Source organism: Coccinella septempunctata, chromosome 2 (genome assembly GCF_907165205.1).
Source record: "Coccinella septempunctata chromosome 2, icCocSept1.1, whole genome shotgun sequence".
NCBI classification, from domain to species: Eukaryota; Metazoa; Arthropoda; class Insecta; order Coleoptera; family Coccinellidae; genus Coccinella; species Coccinella septempunctata.
Window position 1 is genome coordinate 34,657,433 of NC_058190.1, and position 26,096 is coordinate 34,683,528.

General features: G+C 33.3%; 3 protein-coding genes across 5 annotated transcripts; 1 reads left to right on the forward strand and 2 right to left on the reverse strand.

Moving 5' to 3' along the window:
- Positions 1 to 2,174: 2,174 nt before the first annotated feature.
- On the reverse strand, positions 2,175 to 10,268 carry LOC123307688 (microtubule-associated protein RP/EB family member 1). 3 transcript variants are annotated; one of them, XM_044890089.1, is made up of 6 exons: positions 10,115 to 10,268; positions 9,377 to 9,643; positions 3,805 to 4,051; positions 2,795 to 2,904; positions 2,530 to 2,661; positions 2,175 to 2,466 (listed from the first exon to the last, which is right to left on the reverse strand). In XM_044890089.1, the coding sequence occupies exons 2-6, from the start codon at positions 9,641 to 9,643 to the stop codon at positions 2,413 to 2,415; spliced, it is 810 nt and encodes a 269-aa protein (XP_044746024.1). In that variant the 5' UTR covers positions 10,115 to 10,268; the 3' UTR covers positions 2,175 to 2,412. The 3 variants fall into 3 exon arrangements, with proteins under 3 accessions (XP_044746024.1, XP_044746026.1, XP_044746025.1); XM_044890091.1 differs by lacking the exon at positions 3,805 to 4,051 and adding an exon at positions 7,790 to 8,018; XM_044890090.1 differs by having other exon boundaries at positions 9,377 to 9,653.
- A 590-nt stretch (positions 10,269 to 10,858) lies between these two features.
- Positions 10,859 to 12,853, reverse strand: LOC123307830 (transcription factor Dp-1). The gene has a single exon (XM_044890281.1). The coding sequence runs from the start codon at positions 12,618 to 12,620 to the stop codon at positions 11,196 to 11,198; it is 1,425 nt and encodes a 474-aa protein (XP_044746216.1). The 5' UTR covers positions 12,621 to 12,853; the 3' UTR covers positions 10,859 to 11,195.
- Positions 12,854 to 16,962: 4,109 nt separating this feature from the next.
- LOC123307429 lies at positions 16,963 to 24,449 on the forward strand. Its single transcript, XM_044889728.1, has 3 exons — positions 16,963 to 17,124; positions 17,321 to 17,492; positions 24,167 to 24,449. The coding sequence occupies exons 2-3, from the start codon at positions 17,336 to 17,338 to the stop codon at positions 24,319 to 24,321; spliced, it is 312 nt and encodes a 103-aa protein (XP_044745663.1). The 5' UTR covers positions 16,963 to 17,124; positions 17,321 to 17,335; the 3' UTR covers positions 24,322 to 24,449.
- Positions 24,450 to 26,096: the final 1,647 nt, after the last annotated feature.

Genomic DNA, 26,096 nt, shown 5'->3' on the forward strand with positions numbered 1-26,096 from the left:
TAAAATCAAAATTGAACACATTATTATACGGAATATATCCGTATGTCGTAGATCATTTCTGCTATACGTCAATCATGAACCGTAACAAAGAAAATGACATGCTACGCTTGCGCGTTAGAATGGTGTCAGCTTCAGAGGTTAGAAACGAAATGAAGCTACGACAAACTTCCATGGATCTTGCCGACCAATTTTATATTGATCCATTATTAAAAAAATAAACCATTTTATTACGAAATTTTGTTTTCAACTTGTTAAGAAAGGATCATAGAACACATTCCAACAGAAATAAATCTTAAGAAATTCGATAAAATATCCAAAAACAGGCGAGAAGTACGCGGCATTTTTAGTCCCATAAGAAATGCATAGGGAATTCAGGGACCAGATCCACGGATGGATCGCGATTCAAATTTCCCGCCTAACCTCACTAATATGGTCTATAGTTTCCACTTTCGTCGAAAAAAAGGCAGCATTTTACGTACGCCTTTTTTTCAGTTTCAGCAGGTTTCGAATTGTAGCCAATGGCGAGACTTTTCGAGAAATTTTTCAAGTGGAAATTCATTGAAAAAAATCATTTCACCTCGGAAAGTGAATAACATGAATGAAAATTTGTTCTTCAATGAAAAAATTTTTAATTTTTTGACGAATACAGGGATTCCAGACTTTCCGAGATGACGAACTTATTGAATTGTGTTATAATGAAACCCCATATAATTTAGTGGTTTCTGACGTAAGATATTTCTTTTCCCTTTTTGAACTGACCACAAAAATGGTGCAGACCCCTCTTAACCGCATCTGAACTTTCAAGGCCTACTAGGATGTCAATAATTCTTTTGGTCTATAAATGTGGCTACTCGTATACCAACACGACACTACCGCTCATATTCAAAGCGAAGAATTACGAGTAGCTGTCAACCAAAAAAACTACGGACGCGTACACAGTAGCTACTCCATCGCTACCTATGTTTTAAGGAACAAAAAATCTACACTTTTTCATCGATAAAAGCGAAAATCGAAGCATTTCAACGGCCCATAATCAACTATCATACCTCCTTCTTTTCCTATTGGGCGTTTTCTATCTCAAATTGGTTGGGTTAACCTCTGAATGCTTCCTTGGTATCCTTCTTTTTCTGCTCGTTTATGAATTATTTGAAACTTGGGAAACTGCGTGAGGGTACATTATACGGGTTAAAATGATCATCTTCTCCAATGCGATATTCTGCTGATAAAACTGTCCTACGAGCTTTTCAGTGTTCCTCCATAAATTCGCTTCACTTCTCTGGCTTCATTCGAAATTTCACTGAATCCTATTCAGATTAAGTAGGTGACAGCCTACTTGAATGATTTATTTCGGCGAGTTTAACTGTCAAAAAAGGCCTCACCTCTGGTGATCGTGGAGGACACATTTCCAAGACGACTGAACATCCATGACTGCCGTGTACAGCTCCCCGAACTCTCCTCATTCTCCCGAGTCGTCAGTGTTGATTGCTAACGACCCGGTTTTTCAGGGCTGTACTCCCTGTTGATGCAAAATGATTCTCTTGTTGGGAATGGCTACGTTTCGATCAACATTGTTTTTTTTGTCGTAACGAATGCTAAACTGTGAATAGCGAGTCATCATACCATGCGTTCAGAATAGACGTGCCATCAGAATCATTTTGGCCAGTTGCGTTTCAATGCCTTTGAATGTTTCCTGGTTTAGTGGAAGGGACAAGTCCCATTTTGATTGGTCGCCCAGATTCTCGTTTGACTGTAGTGAATCTGAGCGCAGTATTGCTGGCGCGTAGCGTCTCCTCACTTCAAGGTTAAAATTCCATGCATTCGATCTTCTCTTGTAAATCGGCAAAGTGAAACGTATTGTTGATACTTTTTGGTTGAACCCTAAAGGAGCGCGCCGGGCAACGTCAGAAGTTGATTCTGAACGCTACCCAGTGTATATGCGTCCTACGTGAACATAAGTTGTGCACTGAACTCGACGACTTCATAGTGACACACTGCCAATCGCTGAGGCCAAGAAGGGTATAAATTGCACTCGCTTTCCCTACACAACGTTTCGCTCTTGAGTATCGTCCCAATTATAGTCACATAGGTCATTCTGTATACGGAGTAAAAGTAGGGCGTTTAGTAGAGTACTATGGTACTGTACTAACAGGATGTATGACATTGATACCACAAACTTTTATCAAATAAACTGTTTAATATTTACTTTACACAAGCGATTTAGTTTTTGTAGAAACTCAGATTCATAAATTGAAAGACAACATTAGCAAAACGGATAACTGTAAACAACACTCGTATAAAATCGATGCAAGATCTAATAATCATCACAATTAATTTAATGTAGACAAATAACGGTTCTTTACTTTCCCATAACTGTATAACTTAGAGTCTCAAATAAAGAAATATGATTTTATTTTAATACTCTTCTTCCCCAACACCTTCTACCTCATCAGGTGGAGCAAAACCCTCCTAAAAAAAGAAAGTTCGAAAATAAGTTGTATCAATTTTGATAATAAAATTAAATTAACTTACTTCAGTAGCATAGAGAACATCTAATATCTTTTGTATCAATGGGTTCTCATCCGTTTCTTGACACATAACTTCAATATCTCTCAATTTTCCAAAGTAGAAATCTCTTTCTTTCTCTAAGCTATCTATGGTCAGCTAAAAAGTTAACATAACTATATCCAATATAACGGAAAGGGTATTGGGGGACGTTTTTGCTAGTATATATATTCAGACTCAGCATCATGATATTAATGTTTGTTGATGTTGTCCTAGGACATTGAATATTTACCTTACACTCTGAGAGCTGGTGGGTCAATTCTTCAAGTCTTCCTCCATCTCCTCCTTTATTAACATTGCTTTTTAAATTTGCTACAGGACGAACTGCATTCACTTTAGGCACTAGAGAGAAATATATGATGATATGAATCGAAAAGTGACCATTTTCAAGGAGATTGTGCAAATATATATGCGCATCATGCAAACAGAGTGCAATGAAGGCCCCATGATCGTTTGAAAGCATTAAGGATTAAATGAAAAAATCCATTATTGACATAAAAAGGTTGTCGGAAGCATGATAAGATGAATTTTCATTCACTAACGGTCAAAGCAATCTACTGAAACAAAACAATACTGATATATTTTTGGGGACTCATAGAAAATTTCATCTGGTAATTTCGGTAATTTTTTCAAGTAATTTAATTCTTCTCCCTTCAAGAAGGAACCTTAACTTATATATTCAAGAAAAATATAGGAAACTAGAATACCCTATACAGAAAAAAATGGACATGCTCAAGTACCATTACTTAAATTCGTGAATAACTGGAGCTCAATTCAAATTGGAGCAACATAAATTAACCATTTCACTAGCTCATTCCGCATTTTAAATTAAATAGCTCAAAGAAATAATGATTTTAACAGAAAAACTACAAACTATCCCCCATATTTGACTACCTTGGATTGAAACAAGAACAAATATAAATGAGCTAAAATTTTTGACCCTTTCTGATGAATATAAAGTAGAACCTATTTTTCAACAGGTTCCACGAAGATGAAACAAATGCACATTATGTTCATCTTCAACTTGAAAAGTTATGCAGATGAAACCACATTAAAATTGGCAATAAGATCTGAAGTTGAAAAAATTCCAGCTACATTTTGCACTGTATAGTTTGAATAAGAAAAAAATTTTTTCAAAGGTTTAAATCTCGAGTTGCCAATTTCGGATTTTTAATTCTGAATTTTTCAAATGTTTAGTTAAATATTCCCAATCAAACTTTGAAATCAAATACAGAAACCTACTAGCTCTACCAACTGGTTTCGCTTTAGCCGCAGCGGCCGAAGCAGAGGTGGCAGCTGGTTTCCTGTGCATCATTCCTCCTTTGGGGGCATTACTTCCGCCATTTCCCATCTGCTCGTGATTTCTTGCTTCAAGAGCGTCGTAACCTGTTGTGCCATTGTAGTTAGCGTCGAAAAATTTCTTAAACCATTGAAGGAACTCGAAGTTATCCTGGAATCTCCCTTTTACCAGCCTGTCTATTGGTACTATCTGAATATCACCGACAAATAAAAAGGTGGTAGTGAAATTTCGAAATAAAATATAATCATTTGAAGATTGATTGTTCAGGAACAACGTTAGAAATATTTTACGAGTGGTTTATTGCATAAAATTTGAGGGGAAGGTTTCGATCATGGGACATGGCTCTTTTACCCTAATTGCTCAGCAAAATTATTCTGATTATAAAATGAGTAAAAAGAGCATCCCTGCCCACCTGAAGATGCTATTGCGATAGCGAAACGCGCGTCGTGGTTTAAAAACTCTTTTTTTGTGAAAATCATATCTGTTCCTAGTTAAAAAAAAAGTAGTATGTACTTCAAACAGAATATGACGGATATACGCAATGGTTGATCAAGAACTTGATCAACATTTTTATTATTGGTCTTTAGGCTGCTAGACCAGTGTGTCTCGAAGTGGGCCCTATGAAAAACGGAAATTGGTTGGGGTTGCAGCTTCTGCTAGAGAAAAATATTCAATTTTATTGCCAAAAAATAATTACCATCGGAACTCAATTAAAGTTTAACTCTTATGATATTGATTGAGAAACTGTTAATTATTTTCAAGAGACATTTGTGTTTCTTCTGGTAACAAAATTTAAAAAAAACAAAGAGTATGGTGGGATTCTAATTTCCGTGTGCTAAGTTAATAATTTTCTGGAAAGGGGACGCTGGGCCAGATGAGTTTGGTAACCACTGAGCTAGACTATTGTGAAACCTATGAGATTTAAAATATGAAGGAAAAACCGACGAACTTTGTTCTGTTTGAAATTCTTCCAGGCTTATTCATACTCATAACAAAAACTAACTAATAACTAAAAGTACATTGTGTTTGTGTTCATACATTTATGAAAGTAAATGGAACTTTTCTTCGACACAATACTAATAACAGAGAGAGGTAGGCATTTCTGAAGACATAGTTGTAAATGGAGATAAATATCAATATTAGACCTTGTTTTGAAGGGAGAACAATAAGGAACATTTAAACTATTGGTGGTAAGACAGATTTGGATATAAAAACATTTCTGGATTGTGCTGGTATAAGATTCTATAAACATCATGCACTATCATGAAATGAAAAAATAACCGTGACAGCAGGGGTTCAGAATGATACCAAACGAAACAGCCAAGCATTTAGCTACCCAACAACTTTATGTCATGGAATTCTATTATTGTATATTGTATGTATATTATGCTGCAAACGTTTGATGGAAAGGATTATCAATATTCGTAAATTTTAAATTCATTAACAATTTCTAAAAACCAATTTTCAGCGAGATACCGTTTTATATAAACGGTAATACATGGTTTCATCCAAAGACTAATAATTTATTTATTATTAGACTATGGTTTCATCACAGAACGCCTCAACTGTTGAAACCTTGTGAATTCAATATGAATTTTCTTTTATATCACTTGGATTTGAGAGCCGGGGACATTCCAAGGATTGTAAAATGATGAAAGCAACCGAAAGGTGCAAATATAATTAAAAAAAAATACGGTTCCATTGAAAGAGTTTTTTCTTTTATTTACAAGGTTGACAAACGTTCCTGAACTCGTCCATTGGTTTGTCTTGTGCAAACGTTCACGTTCACACGTTCAATTCGGCTTCGACAAACTATCAGTTTGCGCAAATTGCTTGTGTGCGTGAACGGACATTTAGGCATATGTCTGTTCGACTCCCTGGCTCATAGACATAGAGACATGGACTGAGCAATGCCAGCATGAAATTGACCATTTTATGGAAAGAGACAAATGATCGACGAGACATTACCTGTCTCTTTTGTGTTCACATAGAGGTGGGTGCGGACCAATCAAAATTCTAGAAAAAGACAACTGCATGCATGATGATCAGTTTCTCTCCGTCACTCATGCATAGATAGAAAGGGGAAGGCACAGTCCATGTCTATGTCCTGGCTGGTAGTGAATTCTGTGAGTTATCAAATTGTTCAAATGCAAACGATCAGCAATTTCTATGACAACGCTAAGAGATCATGATTTTCTGTAAGAACCGAGGAAAAATTAGTCGAAAATATCATTTTCAAATTCGATTATGAATGCTTGCTATCATTTTGAGAGTAGAACAATTTCGAAGATGTGTCAGCTTAATATTTCCATTCACCTTACAAATCACATATTTGGTTATTATATCGCGTTTTTCACAATCTTCGCCAATATTTTAAAAATTATACGCCAAACTTTGGGAAACTCGAACTCCATATCGAAAATAATGTTCCTTTCTTCCTCTTTAATATATAGTAATGAATATACATCCACAGGGTGAGTCAACAGTGCTCGATCGGTCGATAACCCTTAGGAATTTTCGGCTAGGAGAATTATTAAAAATTTAGCTGGATTCGACCAGGTTCATAATCAAAAAGTCTGTTTAAGCTTAAAGCTTCCTTTAGCGTCATTTTCAGTATGTAGGGTTAAAAAAAAGTTTAAAATTAAGTGGACTTTTAAGTTTGATTATGAAACTGGTCGTTAAAGTCCCTTTAATTTAGAAGGAAGCTTTAATGGACATATGCACCGTTTCATTGAACGAGATTAATTCCTTAAACATCCTTTTTTCCATAGAGATTCTATGCTTAAACGTCGTTTTAAAATTTAAATTTTTAACGTCCAGTTTCATAATCAAATTTGAAGTCACCTTAAGTTTAAAGCTTCCTTCAGTGTCATTTTTGTAGGGTTAAAGGAAGCTTTAAAATTAAAGCTACTTTAGGTTTGTAAATTTATCTGAGTGCCTTTTTGAGGTTGGGCCACTTTTTCAGACAAACTTCATGGTTATGACGGGTTTACTAGAGATCATGAACCGTTGAGATAAATGTATGTCAACTTTTTCAAATGAGCTATGAATTTTATTCGTTTGTTGGATACCCCAGTGGGTAGTCTTCCTTTTTATGAAAAAAATTTATGCCTAAAATCAGTAGTTTTTAAAACACATCAAACTAAAAAAGTTCACGGCATACCATATAAAAAAAAATGGAGTTATTGACATCTTCTGAAGGGCATTTTCGAAAAATTGCAGTCTTTCGGAAAAACTGTAGTGATCCGAAAACTGCTGAAAAATTGAAAATTCTTCGGAAATTCGTTAAAAAATAATCATACATTTATGATGTTTATTAAGGGTTTTCAAGATATGAACTTTAATTCATCATCAATCATAAAAATGAAATTTGTTAGAAAAAGTGGGCTACTTCAAAATGGCACACAGATGAATTACTATAACAATTGGGTACTTCGAAATCAGAATTTTAATTCTGATACAGAACATGATATGAAAATTTAGTATTTTCATTTGAGAAAGCCGGGTGTTTCACCACTTTCAGACCACCCTATAGAGTCAAAAATAATTTAGCTTATGCGCTAAGTAGAGCATTGTTGACTGACCCTGTATATTTCCATGATCATCCTTTTGACTAAAATTCAGGCCTAATGACAAGTTTCATGGAATAAAATGCATTTATATACTTTCAGTGGAACTGACAGCATGCAGATTCAATAATTATCGTCATTTTCACAAAACTTCAAAATTTTCATGGAGACAAAATACCCAGCAAAGTAACGTGCGCCGAGATTGAGTTTGCAAATTTCAATTTGAAACGATTTATCCCTGGATATGCAATAAAAAAAAAATTTGCTCTTCCTTATTGAAACATTGCACGTAAGACTATAATCCTTTACCAACAAACATTTTAAGCACCTTTACACCATTTCTCAAGCTAACGTTTACCCTGCTGCCTAGTTGGGGCCACCCTTGGTGTAGGGTGGTGGTGGGCCGTTTGGACAAGACCCCCATGGTCATGTTGAATTGCGGCAGAGCCTATAGGGAGGCCGCCTCTCGCCTCTAAAGCGTCGTACTCGCGACCGTCATAATTAGCGTCGAAGAACTTCTTGAACCATTGGAGAAATTCAAAGTTGTCTTGGAAACGGCCTTTGATCAGTTTGTCTACAGGTATTATCTAGAAAATTGTTAGGAAGCAAGTCGATTCCAAGTAAATTGAGTGCGATGCAAAATGAGAAGAACTACATTAAAAAAATTACTGAAAGTAGAAACTCAATGAATCTTTCAAAGCAGCAGCTGTGGCGAGATTTCCTCAGTTGTAATAGTTAGAAGAAAATAAGTATTATTGATCAAGTCAACTTTCCTTGTAACATGTGTATGAACAATATTTTATTATATAATTTACATGACCCATCTTAAAAATTTTGAGTTAAGTGTCAAATATTTTCCCATTGAATTTTCAAATATCACTTTTCATATCTGCCAATGATTCAAGTCAAAGAGCTGAATAGGTATTGCGATACTAACACAAAGTACAAAAACAATGTCGGCCATTGTGGATAAATTTTTTTCTTGGATAATATAGCCATTGTGACTATGTGTACTTTAATTATTTATATGATTCAGAAATATCAGTGAAAAGCAGATAATTTATTATGATGTAAAAAAGATACTATGTATATACTATCATGAAATAAATATGTAATATTTGATTAAGGCATTCAATCCACACATCAATGCAGAAAATAGAACTAAAAACAGATTATACATATAATTTTCACAAAAATGAGTTTTTAATCCACAACACGTATTTCGTTATCATAATAGCATCTTCAGGGACTTCAGGTGGATGAAGGTTATGCTATTGTGATAGCAAAACACATGCTGTGGTTTAAAAACTCATTTTTGTGAAAATCATATAATCTGTTTTTAGTTCAATTATGGATTTTAATCAAGTATCAGACACATCAATTCAATATTCGATAATAGAAGTTTTGCTAGTATCAATTTAAGGAACGTTTCATTTAAGATTTCAAAAACAAATCATTAATGAAAACAATGCCCCAGAGTAAAAGTCAACATACAAAACTGTTATATTAATTGCCAGCAAATAGGTCATAATAATAAATGAAGGGAAAAATAGCATTTTCCATAGAATTAAATACTATGGTGAAATTTAAAACCACATAATCATGATACATTATCAACAATTATCACATATCACCTCATTTATCAGAACAACCACTCACAGCCTTATGTTTGAAGGTACTTCTTTACCTAAAATACTTCAATCTGGTGTAATAATATTTTGTAATTATTATGGTACAAAGATTAATACCAACAAAAAAATCTTCATTGAATTTAAGGGCCAAGTGTCATATATTCAACAGTCTAAATAGTAACTAGCACTTTTTTTCACCGAATATCACAAGATTGATATCTAGCTACCTTGTATAATAATTTGAGAATGTATTTCCACCTAATCTTAAATAGAATGACTTCAACCATGAATCGGATCATAAATCAAAAGCTCACCTTGTCTACTGCCATCTTCTTGAAAGCAGCTTGCAGTATTTTGAAATTTTGAATGTACTCATGTTCAAGATTAGTCTTGAATTTAACTCGTTTCAACTGAACAGAGCCAGGGAATAGCATATCCATAAACTGGCAATAAGCAGCCCCCGTGCATAATTCTTCTATTTTTCCAAAGCTACTTTGTAGACAATCATTCACCCACGATAGCATATCATGCCTGGACAGATTTTCGGAGGTAACATTGGTTGAATAAACGTTCACCGCCATCTGAAAAACTCTATACTTAAATTATCATAATATTTCAGTATACAAGTTTTAGGAATTTTGTTTAAAATAGTATTTGCAATAATGAAATATTTTATGATATAACCTATAATATCTGCAAACAAAAAAGTTTCGTTCAATTCTAACTGTTGTTAATCACGTAGAAATTATTAAACAAAGCTTCATTAACATCAGTATTTGGAAGATCGACGAAATAAGGTAAATCCGAATACCACAAAGTTTCTCAATAGGAGGTCATCATGACTAACATTCCAGTTTCAAAAGAGAACGAAGGTGGAACTGGAACACCAGATCGGCTATATAATATTGCTTTGGTTTGAAGCATGAAACATTGTTATTAGGAAAAGTTTCTGTGTACTCAAAATATAACTTTTCTTCGTAGAATCATTCCGATAAAGTTGGTCTACATGAACTATCCCAACAACATGCTTATCAGATTTCATTTCCTCTTACCCCTAAATTTCAAGAAGCAAATTTAACAATGATAGAAGCAGATTTATATATAACGCACTACTTCAATTTATTTTTCACCGGTAATGAACTGACATTCACACAAGCGAAACGGCCATTTTATTTCGACAGGAGACTTTTTGAAATGAAACTCAAAAAAGATCATAGATAAAGGAGATAAAGGATCTATGAAAAAGATTGACTTTTTATCAGTGACAGTAACTTCAACCTATTGTACACAGGGTTGCCAATATCATTTCACGACTTTCGATGCACATTCACAGATATTTCAACTCTAGGTGACAGGCGCGAAATATTTGAATTTCTCTACGGGAACAGGATCGGCTTCATTATTCGTTAATAATAATTATGCAATATGAATCTCAAAATTAACTTTTTCCTTAAGGCTCCGACGATATTCAGAGTACTTTTGAATGAATCTTGCTAGTTAAATAAGTCCTACCTTTAAATAGTGGGTACTCGACAGGGTAGTAATTAACCCTACTCGATATATGCTACCCTTTATATTTGATTTTGAACAAACTGCAAACTTTTCAATACAATGGACATAGTTTTCACAAGATTAAAACGAATCACAAAATAATACCTTTACTTCTGTTATGCAATTTTGTTTGAATATTCATTATATGTACTTTTACGTTCCTATGGAATTTTCATTCATGAATTATTAATAGAAGATGTGTTACTTAGAAACAAAGAAAAGGGTTAAAATGGAAATATAAAACATTAATATAAACAATTTTATTCAGGTTTAAACTCTTACATTCTATTACAGTTGAAAAATAGCGATGCAGAAAAAACATTAGAGCAAATTATATTCTTCAAAAGAATTTTAAAGAAATACTAAACAAAAAATTGTATGTACCTATGCAATCTTAACAATAAAGGAAATATGGCTCTATCCAACATAAAATGAATTCTAAAAGGAGGTCAGAATTACAGGCCAGTCTTGGTGAATTTCGAACTTTTCACTTGTATTCATACCTACTGTTAACTTCATTTTTTCAAGCCAGAAATATGACCCGTATGATCTTAACCCATCAAGAATGGAATTTGAAAATATTCAATCAATATCACTTGATAAATCAGATTCCCCCTCCCCTTCATCATCTGAATAATCATCACCACAGGGAGACAAAGGATCAAAATTAGAAGAATGACGAGAGTTTTCTTCATCTAGATGGACTCCTGCTAAATCATCAGACCCCATCAAGAAAGATGTACTGGTTCCAGCATCTACGTTGAAGTTATCTATATCTTTATTTTCACCAGATGCTAATTGAACCACATAATCCACAAGTGATTTAGGCACCATTGATTTGATTGTCTCCAAATTTTCAGGTGTAACTGTCCCAGTATCTAAGCCCATAAACATACCAATGGACTTCAAAATATCAACATCATCGTTTATCTCAAACTTATCATTAAATTGAAAAATATACTCCAATTTATCATTGGAAATACTACAATCGATAATTGTTTTCTTATTAGTATTAACAACAATAAATGGTAATTGTATAGAAGAATTAGGAGGGGGTGGTCCATGAGCTTCCTCCATTTGCCTATTTCTCTGAGCTAACTTTTTGAAAGCAATCTGATTGAGAATGAGCTCATGAAGTTGCTTTCTTTTCTCTATGATGCTGTATAATTTTTTCTGCTTTTCTTTTTCCAGTTGCACACATTCTTGTAGCGAATTAGTTGGTAATCCTATCCATCTTATTTCTTTTTTTTCTTTTGAAATGATATTCATTGCCATAAGGACATTGAGTGCGTCATATACTCTTCTTCTGATATTTTTCTGATCGTATTGTTGGTCAGCTAATGAACTGTTTGTCATGGGATTTGTGAATTCAGCTACCAATTCATCGGCAACTTCGTTGTATGTAGTAGTCCCCTTTTTTTGAACTTTTTCACAAACTTTCATTGAGAAGTGTCTCAAACCTTTACCAACTTTGTCTGATTTTCTTGATCTTTTAGAATCATGAACATAATCCATTTCTAGAGGATCCTGCCTCTTCCTTTGAAGAATCGGGGGAGAGACTGTTTTAATATTTTGAGGCGACTGTTGTACTTGTTGAGCTACTGCAAAGGTGGGAGGACTTGCCTGTTGCATTTGTACTGTATTTTGTTGAGATGTAGTATTTACAAATCGTATATTTTGCATCTGGGATGGACTCAAGTGAATTGTTTTTGGACCTTTAACCATCGAGTTCATATTCACATGTATTGGTACAGATTTTGTAACTACATTAGACCCGATTGTTTTGATGATTGGCGATTGCGGTGCACTGTTTATCAACTGTGTAATTTCTTGTCCACTGGCCGAAGTAGTCTTGAAGATTTTTATAGGTTGTGTAGTCACATTGGAAGTTAAAATACTACCGACAGCTTTACCACTAGCTTGTGAGGTTTGCACTAATTTAAGAATTTGTGGTTGACCGTTTGCACCTTGTATAAGCCAGTTCGTTGTATTACCTTGCTGGGTCATTTTGCAGAATTCAAAAACAGAATACACACTTCAAAACATTTTTGTCTTTTTCAATCACAAAACTGCACGTCCAGTCTAATCATATGGCCATTGTTCGTTAACGAGAATTCGCATATAGAGCCCCAACACAAAATTTCACTTTAAATTATTACGTTTTCAATAAATTTGTCTCGATTCTCAATTTGTCTATGAATTTGACTCCCAGGCTTGTGAATTCGTGATAAAAAAACTTGGCATAGAAATGATAATTTTAGATTTTACTCTGTGACGAATGTCAAATTATGATTTCAAATTTACATTAATCTGTGCGTTATGAAGAGAAAAATGGCATTGAGATTTTTGCATATTTTCAAATTAGCTCGTGTTACACTAATTAGGAGACCTAGGTATTATTTATCATGAGTATATGTCTATGTCTATGATTCCTGCTTTTCTTGGCGCGAAAACACCTTGTCTGTTGAGAACAGAGATATATCTCTGGTTGTGAATGGGAAATGTGTTGAACCTCTTTGGTTGAACGCTAATTGATTTGAATATGAAATAGATCGGCGGCCGTTTAGATATCCATTTTATTATTTTTTTAAGGCCTGGTTTATGCTTTCCCGTAACTTTAACTCTTAGATACATTTTCATCATTATCGATTGAATCACTATCACTAACGTTGATCGATACTTCAATCAACGATCACTAATGACTTTAGATTTGAATAATAATCGGTTCTTGAGAGAGATCTATGGTCGACTCTACCACACGCTTCTGTTGCCTGAAGGCTCTGTACAGGGTGCGCAAAATTCGTTGTCAACTAAGAGGATCTAGAAAACTATAAGAGCATTGAGTATTAAACTCAATACTCAATGATAAGAGCTAGAAGAAAACAAATGACACATTTCTTAGCTTTTTTAGAGAAACAAAAAAGGCGGATGAGCATGGATCGGGAACTCCTAGCCTAGAAATAATTAAAAAACGGAAAACATCTTATCTTGGCCACATTCTCAGACACGAAAGATATAGTTTCTTGAAACTAATAATGGAAGGAAAGATCGAGGGCAAACGAGGCCCTCACTACAGAGGTCAGTTCGAGGCATGCCAAGCATTTTTCGCGAAGAAGATAAAATCGTTTTGAGCCGATTCGCGCAAAATCCAAAAAGCTAACTCGATAATTTTATCCAAGAAAATATAAATTTATCAAATTCGATACATGATGTTATACATATAGTACGTTCAAGTACATTAATTGTAACCACTTGAACGCACTATACAATGGGAAAGATATTGAATAAATAAGGCCTTTTGTTATGTCGTGAATGTCAGGTTGCCAAACACGAGTTTGTCAGACGTTTTTTGTCCCGAGTGCTGTTGACGCTCTACGGCGGAGAACATTTTTTCGAATGATATCACTAAAATAATAATAATTTCATCATCGTACGCTCCGATAGGGTTTTATAAATCAAAGTAATCCTATGATAAATCGCCACAGTTATCGCACCATTTTTCATCTATATTATTATGAAAGTAAACCAGAGTGATATTGAGCAACTTTGAGTGAAGTGTGTTGTGTTTTTTCAATCAACTAAGTGATAGCCATGAAAATTGTGCAGAAAGAAGGATAATTCCCTGTTTCCCTTCCCTTTCAACCCCTTTCTGCTACCAGACAAGTGGAGATTCGCCAAAGCTTCTTCTTCGGCCCATTGAGGCAAATAATTGCATTTTCACCTGTTCAGTTGTTCAATAATATTCACAATAATAATTATGAGAAATTGATCGCAAAAACCCTTTGCGAACCAATTAGCTTTATAAGACATTTTAATCTTTAACAACATCACACCCTAGGGCATAAATGAAAAGTTGCGAAAACATTAAAGGAGTGATTCCTTTTCCGAAAATGTGGGTATTTCATATGAATTTTGTGAACAGACCTTGCCTAGATAGCTCCCTGAAGATATATCACCTGAAAAGCAATTTCTAATTTTTGATGATACGAGCTAATCAAAGATTGTGTTGCCACCTGTGAATGGAAAACGGAACTTACTATTTATAATTATTTGAGTGCATCTACAGTGACTCTATCAAACATGTTTGATAGTCACTGTAAGTGCATCAAGGTAGATAATATGTCTAGGACATATGCAAAGGTAGATTTCTCTCATTGAACTTCAAAAGATATTTTATAGTTCAAAGATTTCTCATCAACCGTATGGAGAACACTCCTTCACACTAATTCAAATTTCATATAAATATTGAGTATCAAATATTTCATTTCATACTCAATGATATAAATGAAGTACAACCGTCTATAGAGACTCTGCTTTAGATTAACAATAATTGTGATGTGAGTAAACTTTGGCAATTCGTAACAAGTATCAACACTATAATCTTGAATTTCGTCTGTAAAAATAGTCTTTTTCTTTTTAAGTCAGAATCCGGTCATACGAAAATCAATGAATTTGGTACATGGGGGTTTTATGATATGCGAAATCATAGAAACATCGCCAAAATGGATTGCACTATGAGATTTCGCATTTCGCATATCATAAAACTGCTTTGTACAAAATTCCATTTTTGTATGTATTTATTCTGAGATAGAAGGAAAAGACTATTTTTAGGGGAGAAATTCAGGGGGCTGTAACTTCGAAAGAGAAAGCCTGGCAAAAATCTGGAATCCTCATCAAAATCAGACATCCAGCTCGGTATAGTTATGTAGGGACACAGACATTCATTATTCGAATAATTAATAAACGATAAAGTAAAATAAAAACAGTTAATTAATGAGTGAGAACTCATAAAGGAAAGGATAAGAATTCTGACATCAGAAATCTAGCAATACAGAAATAATGAAAAATAGTTTTCAATATACAGGTTTTTTTCGGAAAAACAAAGAATGGTGAAAACCGGAGCCTTCTACGATACTTCGTTTTTGAGTTTGACAATTTCGTTAAGTTCTCATAACTTTTTTGTCTTTGAAGTTACAAATCTGAAACTTGAACCTTCTACAGGCACTTTTTTACGTGGAATCCACTGATGAGCTCAAAATTTTTTTTCATTTCGAGTCATTAGGTAAACTTTCATTTTTTTAAATGTAAACTTTTATTGAATTTCTTATTTTTGAATCTTCTGTCAGTAGATTCTACGCATGAAAGTGTCTAAGAAGGTTCAAGTTTCAGATCTGTAACTACAAAGACCAAAAAGGTATGAGAACTTTTCGGAATCGTCAAAATCTCAATTTTTGTTTATATCTCGAAACCAAAAAATGATAGGCCGATTGTGTTTTCAGATTTGGATTAGTCATGAAAAAATAGTTCCAGAATGTGTCATCCGTTTTCTTCTAGCAGCTATAGTTCTCGAGATCCCCTCAGTGGACAACGAATTTTGCCCACCCTGTACAGGGTGAGTCTTTGACTCGTACAAATATTTTAACAATAAATTCCTCAGGTCAAAGGAAACACTTTTGTCCTAGACCATTTTTTGCGAATCGGCTCGGTTCAAAAGTTACAGGCTGTTGAACAACCATAAAAATGTTATGTTTAGTTCTATCTCACGAACGGTTTCATCGAATAAAATGAATTTCGGAATAAATTCTTTCATTTATTTGATTAATCTTTTTCGAATTCAAGATATCAACCACGTCTTCTTGTTTTCTCATTATGACCATTACGTACCATAAAAATACCAAAAATTCAGAAAACCCTTTCAGTATATGCTATAAGAGCACTCAACTCTTGAACTAATTCGAACGCCATTTAATGAATATTTGAACGTTTTGTAAAATATAAGTATTCTTTAAATTTTCTCGTACACTGCGCCGTTTTCGAGTAATATGATGTACAAAAATTGAAAAGAATTTGTGAAATTTGAAAAATTGGGTTCTTTGGCTGAATACAACTCTGTCTAAAAGATCCACAGAGGTGTACTGAATTTTATCAGGGCCCAATCGGAAAAAATGGTATAGGAAAAAGTGTTTCTTTTAACCTCAAGAATCTACGTTTGAAATATTTGTAAGAGTCAAAGACTCGCCCTGTATGGTCGGCCGTGGTTGGCCGACTAGGTAATTAACATAGGAATTTTGGCGATAGTTTTAATTTTCAACACTTTTTTTAGAGGTTTTTGTGGTCTACAATCTAGAATGATTTTTTTTGTAGAAAAATCTTCAATAAAAAAATCGTGACATTTTGTAAAGTTTCTGATAATCATTCATACATCATGAAATATTATTCCTCACCAGGGAAATAAATTTTTGCTTTCAGTATTTTGAAAAACGAAACATTAGTTAACCCATGGAAACGAAATTCAAAATGAATTATGATATGTTGTTATTATTCAGAACCAACTACAGTTTTTTTTCATAAATAATTGAAAGGCCAATAATTTATCTTATCTTTATCGAACCGTCGCGTTGGAATTCTGCTAATTATCATGATGTTCTTTCTTTCTTACATTCGTACTCCCTTGTTGTGTTGATTGTTTTTGTCTCTCATAATTTCTGTGTTTGTATCTTAATTAAACGAGGTAATTTTTAAAATTTTTTATTGAAATTTATTTATAAAACGAAGATATAAATTTGAGTTTGTTCGAAATCTGAAAGATAAATAGTTCGTGTTGATTTGCTGAATCCGACAATCTCGTGTGAAGAAAAAATTCTGGATGAGTTCTTAACACTGGATTACTTGACATAATCATTATAAATTATTTCCAAATTTTTCAGCTCAAAAGATTCATAATGGATAATGCTACTATCAATGCTAAGGGTTGTGACCCATCCCCGAATATAAGTGAAGAAAAGAATCGTAGTGATACTGAGCCACTAGTGATAAGCATTGACGCTCATGAAATACCTCGCCAAAATGGTGAGGTAATTCGAGATTCGGGGTTTTTAGGTGAGAAATTCAATTATATCTATTGAATGCATGAGAGATACCCATATTTGTTGGTTTTTTATTGAAAAAAAGGGCGCACTTCAGGGTTATCAGAACCATTCAAAACACAGTAGAGCCAAATGATGTAAAATCAAAACAAAGAGAGTCAATAAGTGGTGGTAAAATGAGACACCCTCCAAATTTCTTGAAAAACTTGGGGTATGTAAGAATAGTTATTATAGTCGAGCCAGCAAGCAGGCAAGACGATATCTAGACAGTTTTTGGCCGAAGTGCGAATTTCGTAAAAAATTAATTTGATAACAGAAAATGGCATCAGTTGTTATTATAACAGGCGTTTATGTCTTTCTTAAATTGTGGATTCACTGAAATGACACAATTACCGTTCTCGTTCTTTGTTGTATCATAGTACCCACAGCGGGCTACAAGGGTTTATGGATGAAAAATGTCTGATGCGAACGAAAAATACTTGCCTTCAAAAATTTTCGTTCAGAAATTTATAAGTTTTTGTTGAGGTCGAAAATTATTTGTATTTTTGAGTCTTCCAATGTACCATGATTTAAATACATATATTTTGTTAACCCTAAAGACAAAATTTATTAACATCATAGAGTATAGGTACATAAACAGTATAACAATAAAACTTTCAATTTCAATATGAGAATGATAATACATAGTTATATTATTCAAGTAGCTTATTATGTCTATTTTTTAGGTGCATAACCTAAATCATCCAAGAAATAAAGCCATAATGCGACTTGCAAACTGTGTTGAGTGTGATTTATCCACGAGTATTTCTAAAATATTCAACCCCAGTTTCAATAATATAAAGGGTATCCTGGGTATCTGTAAACAAATGCGGGGGACTTAGGGAGATTATTTCTCGATGAAAATAAGCAGATGTAGTTCCTATAAATTATTTTCGAAATCGACCTCCCTTCCAAGATACAGCCTTTGGAAGGCGATGGCGAGTTGACAGTTTTTAATTTTTTACGGGTTCATAAAACTATACATACTATGAAGCACTAAGTAGATGTTACTCACACAGTTTTTTTAGATCTCTATAACTTATAACTTTATTATTAGGTGTTGAAAATAACAACCCCTTATGATTTTCCTCCAAAAATTGTTTTCGTGGGATAGATTTTCGAAAAATATAATTCTCTTATGGTTTCCCATTCAATTCTGGAAAAAAAAAGGCTCTTGCAAAATTTCGATACAGTCGTTACTTTTCTCAGAATAAATAAAAACTTATAAGCAGTTCTGATCACTGTTCATTCCATTTCATCGTGTGTTCATAGAATTACTACCCCCCGTTAAAATACATGTTGTTATTTTCAACCCCTAATAATAAAGTTATAAGATCTAAAAAAATTGTGTGAGTTACATCTACTCAGTGCTTCATATTATGTACTTTATAGTTTTAGGACTCAGTGTTTTTTAGAACCCGTAAAAAAAATTAAAAACTGTCAACTGGTCATCGCTTTCCAAAGGGTGTATCTTGGAAGAGAGGTCGATTTCGAAAAAAATTTATAGGAACACCCCTGCTTATTTTCATCGAGGAATCATCTCCCTATGTTCTTCACATTTGTTTACATAAACCCAGTATAGCCATAAGCAATTTTTTTTTAGAAACCAGTCAATTGACAGAAATAAAATTGAGCAGAGATTCTATGAGAGCAAGAGGGCAACACAAAAAAATTTGCTGGTGTTTCTTGCAATTGCAAGGGATAGAAAAAAAGTTACCCCTAAAATTTATTTCGCAAGAAACTCTTCCTCATTCATATCATATATATTAATTTTTCATAGCCTGATTCATTTTGAACGAATAAGGACAATTGTAATTTCTTTAAACGGTTTCTGAGAAAAAGTATAATCAACAGGTCCTACGTAGCGTGAGTCTTAACGAATCGGGCTTAAATTTACTTAGTAGGCGGACATCAAGTTGATTCTGGCAGTCTCAATTGAGAATGAAAATATGAATAGATTTTTCAATTTTTCATTTTTATCTACCCAAACAATTTTAACTCAGACATATAGTTCGTAGTATACCATAAATGGTACAAGTACCACTATTTTTCAAACCACTTACGTCACTTACGATATTTACATAGTCGTACATAGCCTGTACATAACGCCATAAATATTGCCTAACATTTTGAATAATCGTATTTGAAAAAAAATTTAGTTTTCTTTTTTAAATTATTTCTACTAAACTTAGTATTTAGGAATTTTCACGAAGGTGAACGTTTCAAAACGTTAATGAGTTCCAAAAAGTGTAACTTTATATGTGATAAATAGAAAAAGTGATTCATTTCTCCTTTTTTCTCAAATTATATCTACTAAACTTAGTATTTAGGAATTTGAAATAACAAGGCTTTCAAAAACTGTACAAATATACAGGATAATTCTTTGCCTCTTACAATAACTATTTTAACACTATAAATAAACTTGAGGTTAAAAGAAACACTTTTTATAAAAAGAAAATATTCTTCATATTTTCTAGTATTATGCGCCGTTTTCGAGTAATTTGATGTTCAAAAATTAAAAAGTATCTGTGAAATTTGAAAAATTGGGTGCTTTGGCTGAATACACCTTTGTTTAAAAGATCCACATATGTGAGCAGGTGTTATCCATTTACGATAGTTATTCAGAAGGTGAATTTGGTTTTCCAGGGGTGGCACAGCATATTATGAGAAGTTAAAATGGCTATATATAAAAAAAATGGTATAGGAAAAGTGTTTCTTTTGACCTCAAGAATCTACTCTTAAAATATTTGTACAAGTCAAAGACTCACCCTGTATATTTGAAATCAGAAAAAAAACTCTACCGATTAGGAAAATAAAATACAGGGTGTTCCATTTAAAAAATACTAGTTTACATTATTTTTTTAGCTTTACGCTTGTTAGCATTTCCTAGTACCGAATTCTGAATGTCCATAAAGAATACTTCATATTTGCCTATTTCATTGTTTTTGTAAATCAATTAAGTGACATATTAACTGAGATAGTAGAGTAAACGTACTTTAAATTAAAAAGGACTACATATATTAATAAGAAACGTTGAAGGCAATTATTTAATTTAAAGTACGTTTACTTTTGATTCCATATTTTATCCCAACAATAACGAATATAATGCAATAATGCATACTTACATATTTCGTATTTTATTGGCGGATTCGCGGTAATTTTTTTCGGCATATATCATCGCATCATAAGGATTAGCTATATCCTATCGTCTTATAGTATTTCGAAAAGTCGAATGAAAAAGTGTCGTTTTTAATCAACAAAGGACCACAAATTTCCCACAATTCAGTCTCTATTCGTATTAATTAAAATAACCAGTTTTCATCTATGAACCCTTTCTCAGTCGGGTCAAGTACTCCCTGACCTGAGATAATGTACCTACATGTCTCGGGAATAAAATTCCTTCGAGAATAACGGACATAAATTAAATCTATAAAAAACCGAAGTATCATGTTGAATAAAAGGTTCAAGGATTAATTTTAAGAAGCATACCTATTATCGAACAGTTGGAATGCCGAGACGTCAACGAATATATGCGTGGGCTAGAGACGTTACGAACGAAAATAAGAAAAAAGAAAGGATAAATGGACCTAGGGCAAGAGGCGGCTTGAATATCATACAGGGTAGTAATTTCGATAGTTAATTTCAAAGGTTCCCGAATGTTAGGTTCATCATCTCTCACAATGTTTACTGTACAGGTGTTCCAAATTTGATGCTCCCAGACAACATCTCGAGAACTATAACAACTTCATGGATCCCGATTTCTTTTTTCGAAATAATAAGATATCAGAAAGCAGATCAAATATATCTATCTATTAAGTTTTTCGACATCATTCTTGAAATGGGATACCTTATATATAAATATTTGTCATTTATTTGGTGTGTATTGATGTATATAACTGTCATCAACTCATCTTCTTCAATATAGATAAGACAGAGAAATTATTTGATATCTGAAAGTTTCAATTTCATGAAGAAAACATAAATTGGATCGAAACTTCGATAGAAATTCATAGGACGAATTCGAAAGAGCATTTAAGTTAGAGAACAGGGACAAATATATAAAGGTATATACAGGGTGTCAGTGCACAAATGCGAAGGACTTAGGGAGATGATTCCTCGATGAAAATAAGCAGGGGTATTTCCTCTATTTTTTTTCGAAAACGACCTCCCTTACAAGATACAAGATACCTTTGGAAGGCGATGACGAGTCAAAAAACTATACATAATATAAAGCACTAAGTAGATGTTACTCACACAATTTTTTAGATCTCATAACTTTATTATTGTTGAAAATAACAACCCTTTATGATTTCCCTTCAAAAATTGTTTTCGTGGGATAGATTTTCGAAAAATAAAATTCTCTTATGGATTCCCATTCAAATCTGGGGAAAATTTTTTTGCAAAATTTCAGTACAGTCGATACTTATCTCGGACTGAATAAAAACTTCCAAGCAGTATTCGAAGGTCTATGAGGCAGAGAGTTTATGAATGTATTATTATTATATTTCAGCGGGAGGTAGTCATTCTATGGAACACACGATGAGATGGAATGAACAGTGATCAGAACTGCTTGTAAGTTTTCATTTATTCCGAGAAAAGTATCGACTGTATCGAAATTTTGCAACAGACTTTTTTCTCTAGAATTGAATGGGAAACCATAAGAGATTTTAATTTTTCGAAAAACTATCTCACGAAAACAATTTTTGAAGGAAAATCATAAGGGCTTGTTATTTTCAACACCTAATAATAAAGTTATGAGATCTAAAAAAATTGTGTGAGTAACATCATGCATAGTTTTATGACTCAGTGTTTTTTAGAACCCGTAAAAAAATTTAAAACTGTCAACTCGTCATCGCCTTCCAAAGGCTGTATCTTGGAAGGGAGGTCGAAAAAAAATTATGGGAACTACCCCTGCTTATTTTCATCGAGGAATCATCTCCCTAAGTCCTTCGCATTTGTTTACTGACACCCTGTATATAGCGAAACGCCCTGTGTCTCGAGAATGAATGATATTTACGATCTGATTACTGATATCTAATTATTCCGAAAACAAAGTTCGGGAGTCCTTGAAATTTTTTTCCCTTAGTCCTACAGTTCTTGAGAAGCTCTCAATGGGCACCTCATTTGAATACCATGTGGTAATAAATTTTTTTTTTTAACTTTGGCAATCCTAAAATGCGTTGATAGATAGAGATATTGTTGAAATTTTTTAACAGAAACTGCAATTCGACGTCTTTTACACTCATCATCTTTGAGAATTTAGAATGTGGAAACATTTTTTCTGGAAATTGTCAATAAATCCGAAACGGATAACCTTACTTAGACCCATGAAACTATGCAGGGTGTCACGCGTTCGCGATTTCCATGTTAAGCTTTGACTAGAGAGATGACTCCTTATAATTTTTTTTTAGATTCGTGGTCCTACTTCCTGTTTTAGCGGAAGTGATACAAACTTTCGTTTTTCGAATGGATAGCCATCATGAAAATTGAGTCCTCATAAAATTCTGCTTCGTTTGCATCTTAAATTTTCGATTTTTCCCAGAAAATTGTTTTTCAATGTGAACTTACGAAAACAAATCTGAAAATGAAGGTCCGCTGGAATATGAAACTTTTCCATTTCCATTGAAAAATTGTCATTTCTGGGCTTCAGTTAGGAATGAGAATGAAGTTTTTGTTCAATAAGCAAAATTACTAATCATGACACAGGAAGTCACTGAATCGTTATCAAGGTTGCCTTCCGAAAACGTGAAAATGAATTTTTTTCAAATTTGAACCCCATTTTTATAGCTATATTATAGCCATAAAACCATTGCCTCAAAAGGCATATTTTCTTGAATTTTCAGGAGAACTAATTTTCTCGATCTTATTTCGATTTTTATTCTTCTCAATATAGATGTCCAGGGCCAAACATAATTGAGAGGAAAAAAATTATTAGCAGTATTCAAAAATTCAACTGGATTTAATATATATAAATAGAACTCGGTGAAAGTTCCGGAACAGGAATAGGTTTTTGGGGGTTGAAAATTATTTTAACGATTTCCGGCTAAATTACTTATATCTCTTACAGAAAAACTCTGTAGATGAAAATTGTAGATACATAATTGCAAATACAACAACTTTTTAATTCATGGAGAAAAACGCAAAAATCTATTTTTCGTCTTAATTTTCAGTATTAATTCGGAGATTACCGAGTTTCACTTGCTAGTACCGATAGGCCTAAGTCAGAGTCACGACATTTTCATAGACGCGAATTTTGCCAATTTTTGGCACATGAGGGACATGCTGTTTTTAGTATTCTTATTTAGTCTATCTTTAGTATTCATGCTGTATTATACTGTTCTTACGCCGTATTAATAATTCTGAGTTCTATTGTATAATCCTGTTGTGAGCTCCGAGAGAGACCGTTTTACGTGAAAATACGAGATTTTTTGTTAGAGTTTGAGGAAACAATCTAGTAATCTGAAATACCTGCGCAATATTACAAAAAGAAACATCAAGACAGCAAACATTTCTAATATTGATGCCACATCCTGAGAGTTTAATGCAAAAAATATCAAATCCTAAAGGGAAAAGCAGTTTTTGAAAATTTTCACATAAATATTTGTACAATTGTTGGAAATTTTGAGTGCATACTGTTGTTTTTTTCAGATTTGAATTCCCAGGAACGGAGAGAAGAGAGAGAATCTTTCGAAAGAACAATAATTATAGTGATGAGCTGTTTGATAGTTGGAATTATTATTTTGGTCATGGTAAGGATTGGCCTCGATTTGAAGAGAGAACATAGAAGTATTTTTTCAAACTGAACGTTCTTGGAAAATTTGTTGAGTTATGATATTTATATTTTATACTCTCATGTTTTGTGAAACATATCAATGTGTCAGTTTTTATAATTTTGAAAACTTGTTTCAAATAGAATAATTTGTAAATTTTACACAATGTTTCATTACTTCAATTACAAAAACTCAGATACCTACATATTCTCTCTCTTCGAATAAACCGCTTAATTATTTCTAATAATTTTTGAAATTTTCTTTTCTCAAATCCAAAATGTGAACATCTTAGAGGGTTATACTTCCTGATACCAAAGATTGATTATTGAAAATGATGAACCAACTCTTCAATATAGGAGATGTGTGACTAACCGAAGAAAATATACCAAAAATATGCTGCTCAGCTGCAGCTGCACCACTTAAGTCCTAACATAAACAAAATGTATTTCTACAAAATATATGAAAAATTGAGAGAAAGAGATATAAATATATACACCTAACCCGTAGAGCTTGAAAATAGGGAATCGAATATACAAAGTGCGCCATTGAAAACGAAATAGCGGCTCTGATAGGTTGACGGAACTGAATTATGTATATAAGAGCACTCGAACACGTCGATTTTTGATTTCAGGGAGACAACTTTTAAGATTCAAATTTCAAACCGCATCGCTTCAATCCTTATATTAGTGTAAAAACCCCAACCCCTAAATCTTGAATAGGAAAGATAGGGTATGTAATTGGAAGGCCTTTGTACCTTGAGTTCAGCATGTTTAATTTTTGGTTTTCGAAATATTACATTCAAATTTTAGACCACGTCGATTTTCTTTTCAATCATACTGTGTAAATAAATCGAATTTCCACTCATTTATTCTGTAATTTCCATGATAAATCTGGTGTACCTACGATTCTCGCACTGGATATTTTTGAAAAATAACAATATTATTGAGGCAATGAGTTAACCATTTTTACCTTAATTATCAATACAAGGAACGAACATAATAATAATATTTTGATGCATGTCAGTTTACGATTATCGTCGTTTATCATAGAATAAATTACTGAAAATTTGATGGATTCACCGCATATTTAACGAAATGATCAATTCTATATATACATAATATAAATTTGAATATCCCAAAAACGAAGGGATTAAATAAAAAAAATTAAATATGCTGGACTCAGAATATAGAAAGGCCTCTGAAATGAGGTATCACTAACCCCATCTTCATTCAACATATAAGGGTTGGGGTTGTAACAGTAAGGGTTGGAGTGAAACGGTTTTAAATTTGATCTTGGGAGTTGTCCCCCTGGAATAAAAAATCCGGGTTTTATATAATTCTTTTCTTCCGCTGTTTCGTTTTCAATGGCCCACTCTGTATACACTGTCATAGTCCCAGATTGTCTGTTTCGGATTTATCATTCATTGAACACTTTCAAAAAACATTTGGAATGCTGTAGCTATCGAATTACCGCCAAAAAACTTTAGGAAAATCTAGCTTGAGTTTAAAAGCTCTATTGAAGTGTTTCCACATTTCAAAAATTCATAGCATTCTCTGTTTTTTTAATGGTACACTCTATATAAAATGGCAAGGAGAGCTCTTTGAGTGCCCAGTCCCAGCATATAATCACAGGCCACAGGCATAAAGGTAGGTCTTTTATTCTTTTAATGATTCTTGTAAAAAGCGTTCAGCTTTGCTTTGTTCATTTGTAATATAGGTACTTTCCAGAGTTGATATTCACAATTCATTTTTCGATTTTTTGGTTTATGCTTCTTGTTACTAAGAAACAAAAATCACTCTGTATAAAAG

What these genes read in the sequence shown, in the direction of transcription:
- LOC123307688 (XM_044890089.1), bottom strand. Translation starts at nt 9,643, where the DNA reads ATGGCGGTGAACGTTTATTCAACCAATGTTACCTCCGAAAATCTGTCC. An exon ending in GAAACCAGTTGGTAGAGCTA is followed by an intron (nt 2,905 to 3,804) that starts GTAGGTTTCTGT and finishes ATTTCTCTCTAG; the next exon opens with TGCCTAAAGTGAATGCAGTT. An exon ending in ATGTTCTCTATGCTACTGAA is followed by an intron (nt 2,467 to 2,529) that starts GTAAGTTAATTT and finishes TTCTTTTTTTAG; the next exon opens with GAGGGTTTTGCTCCACCTGA.
- LOC123307830 (XM_044890281.1), bottom strand. Translation starts at nt 12,620, where the DNA reads ATGACCCAGCAAGGTAATACAACGAACTGGCTTATACAAGGTGCAAAC.
- LOC123307429 (XM_044889728.1), top strand. Translation starts at nt 17,336, where the DNA reads ATGGATAATGCTACTATCAATGCTAAGGGTTGTGACCCATCCCCGAAT. An exon ending in TCGAGATTCGGGGTTTTTAG is followed by an intron (nt 17,493 to 24,166) that starts GTGAGAAATTCA and finishes TGTTTTTTTCAG; the next exon opens with ATTTGAATTCCCAGGAACGG.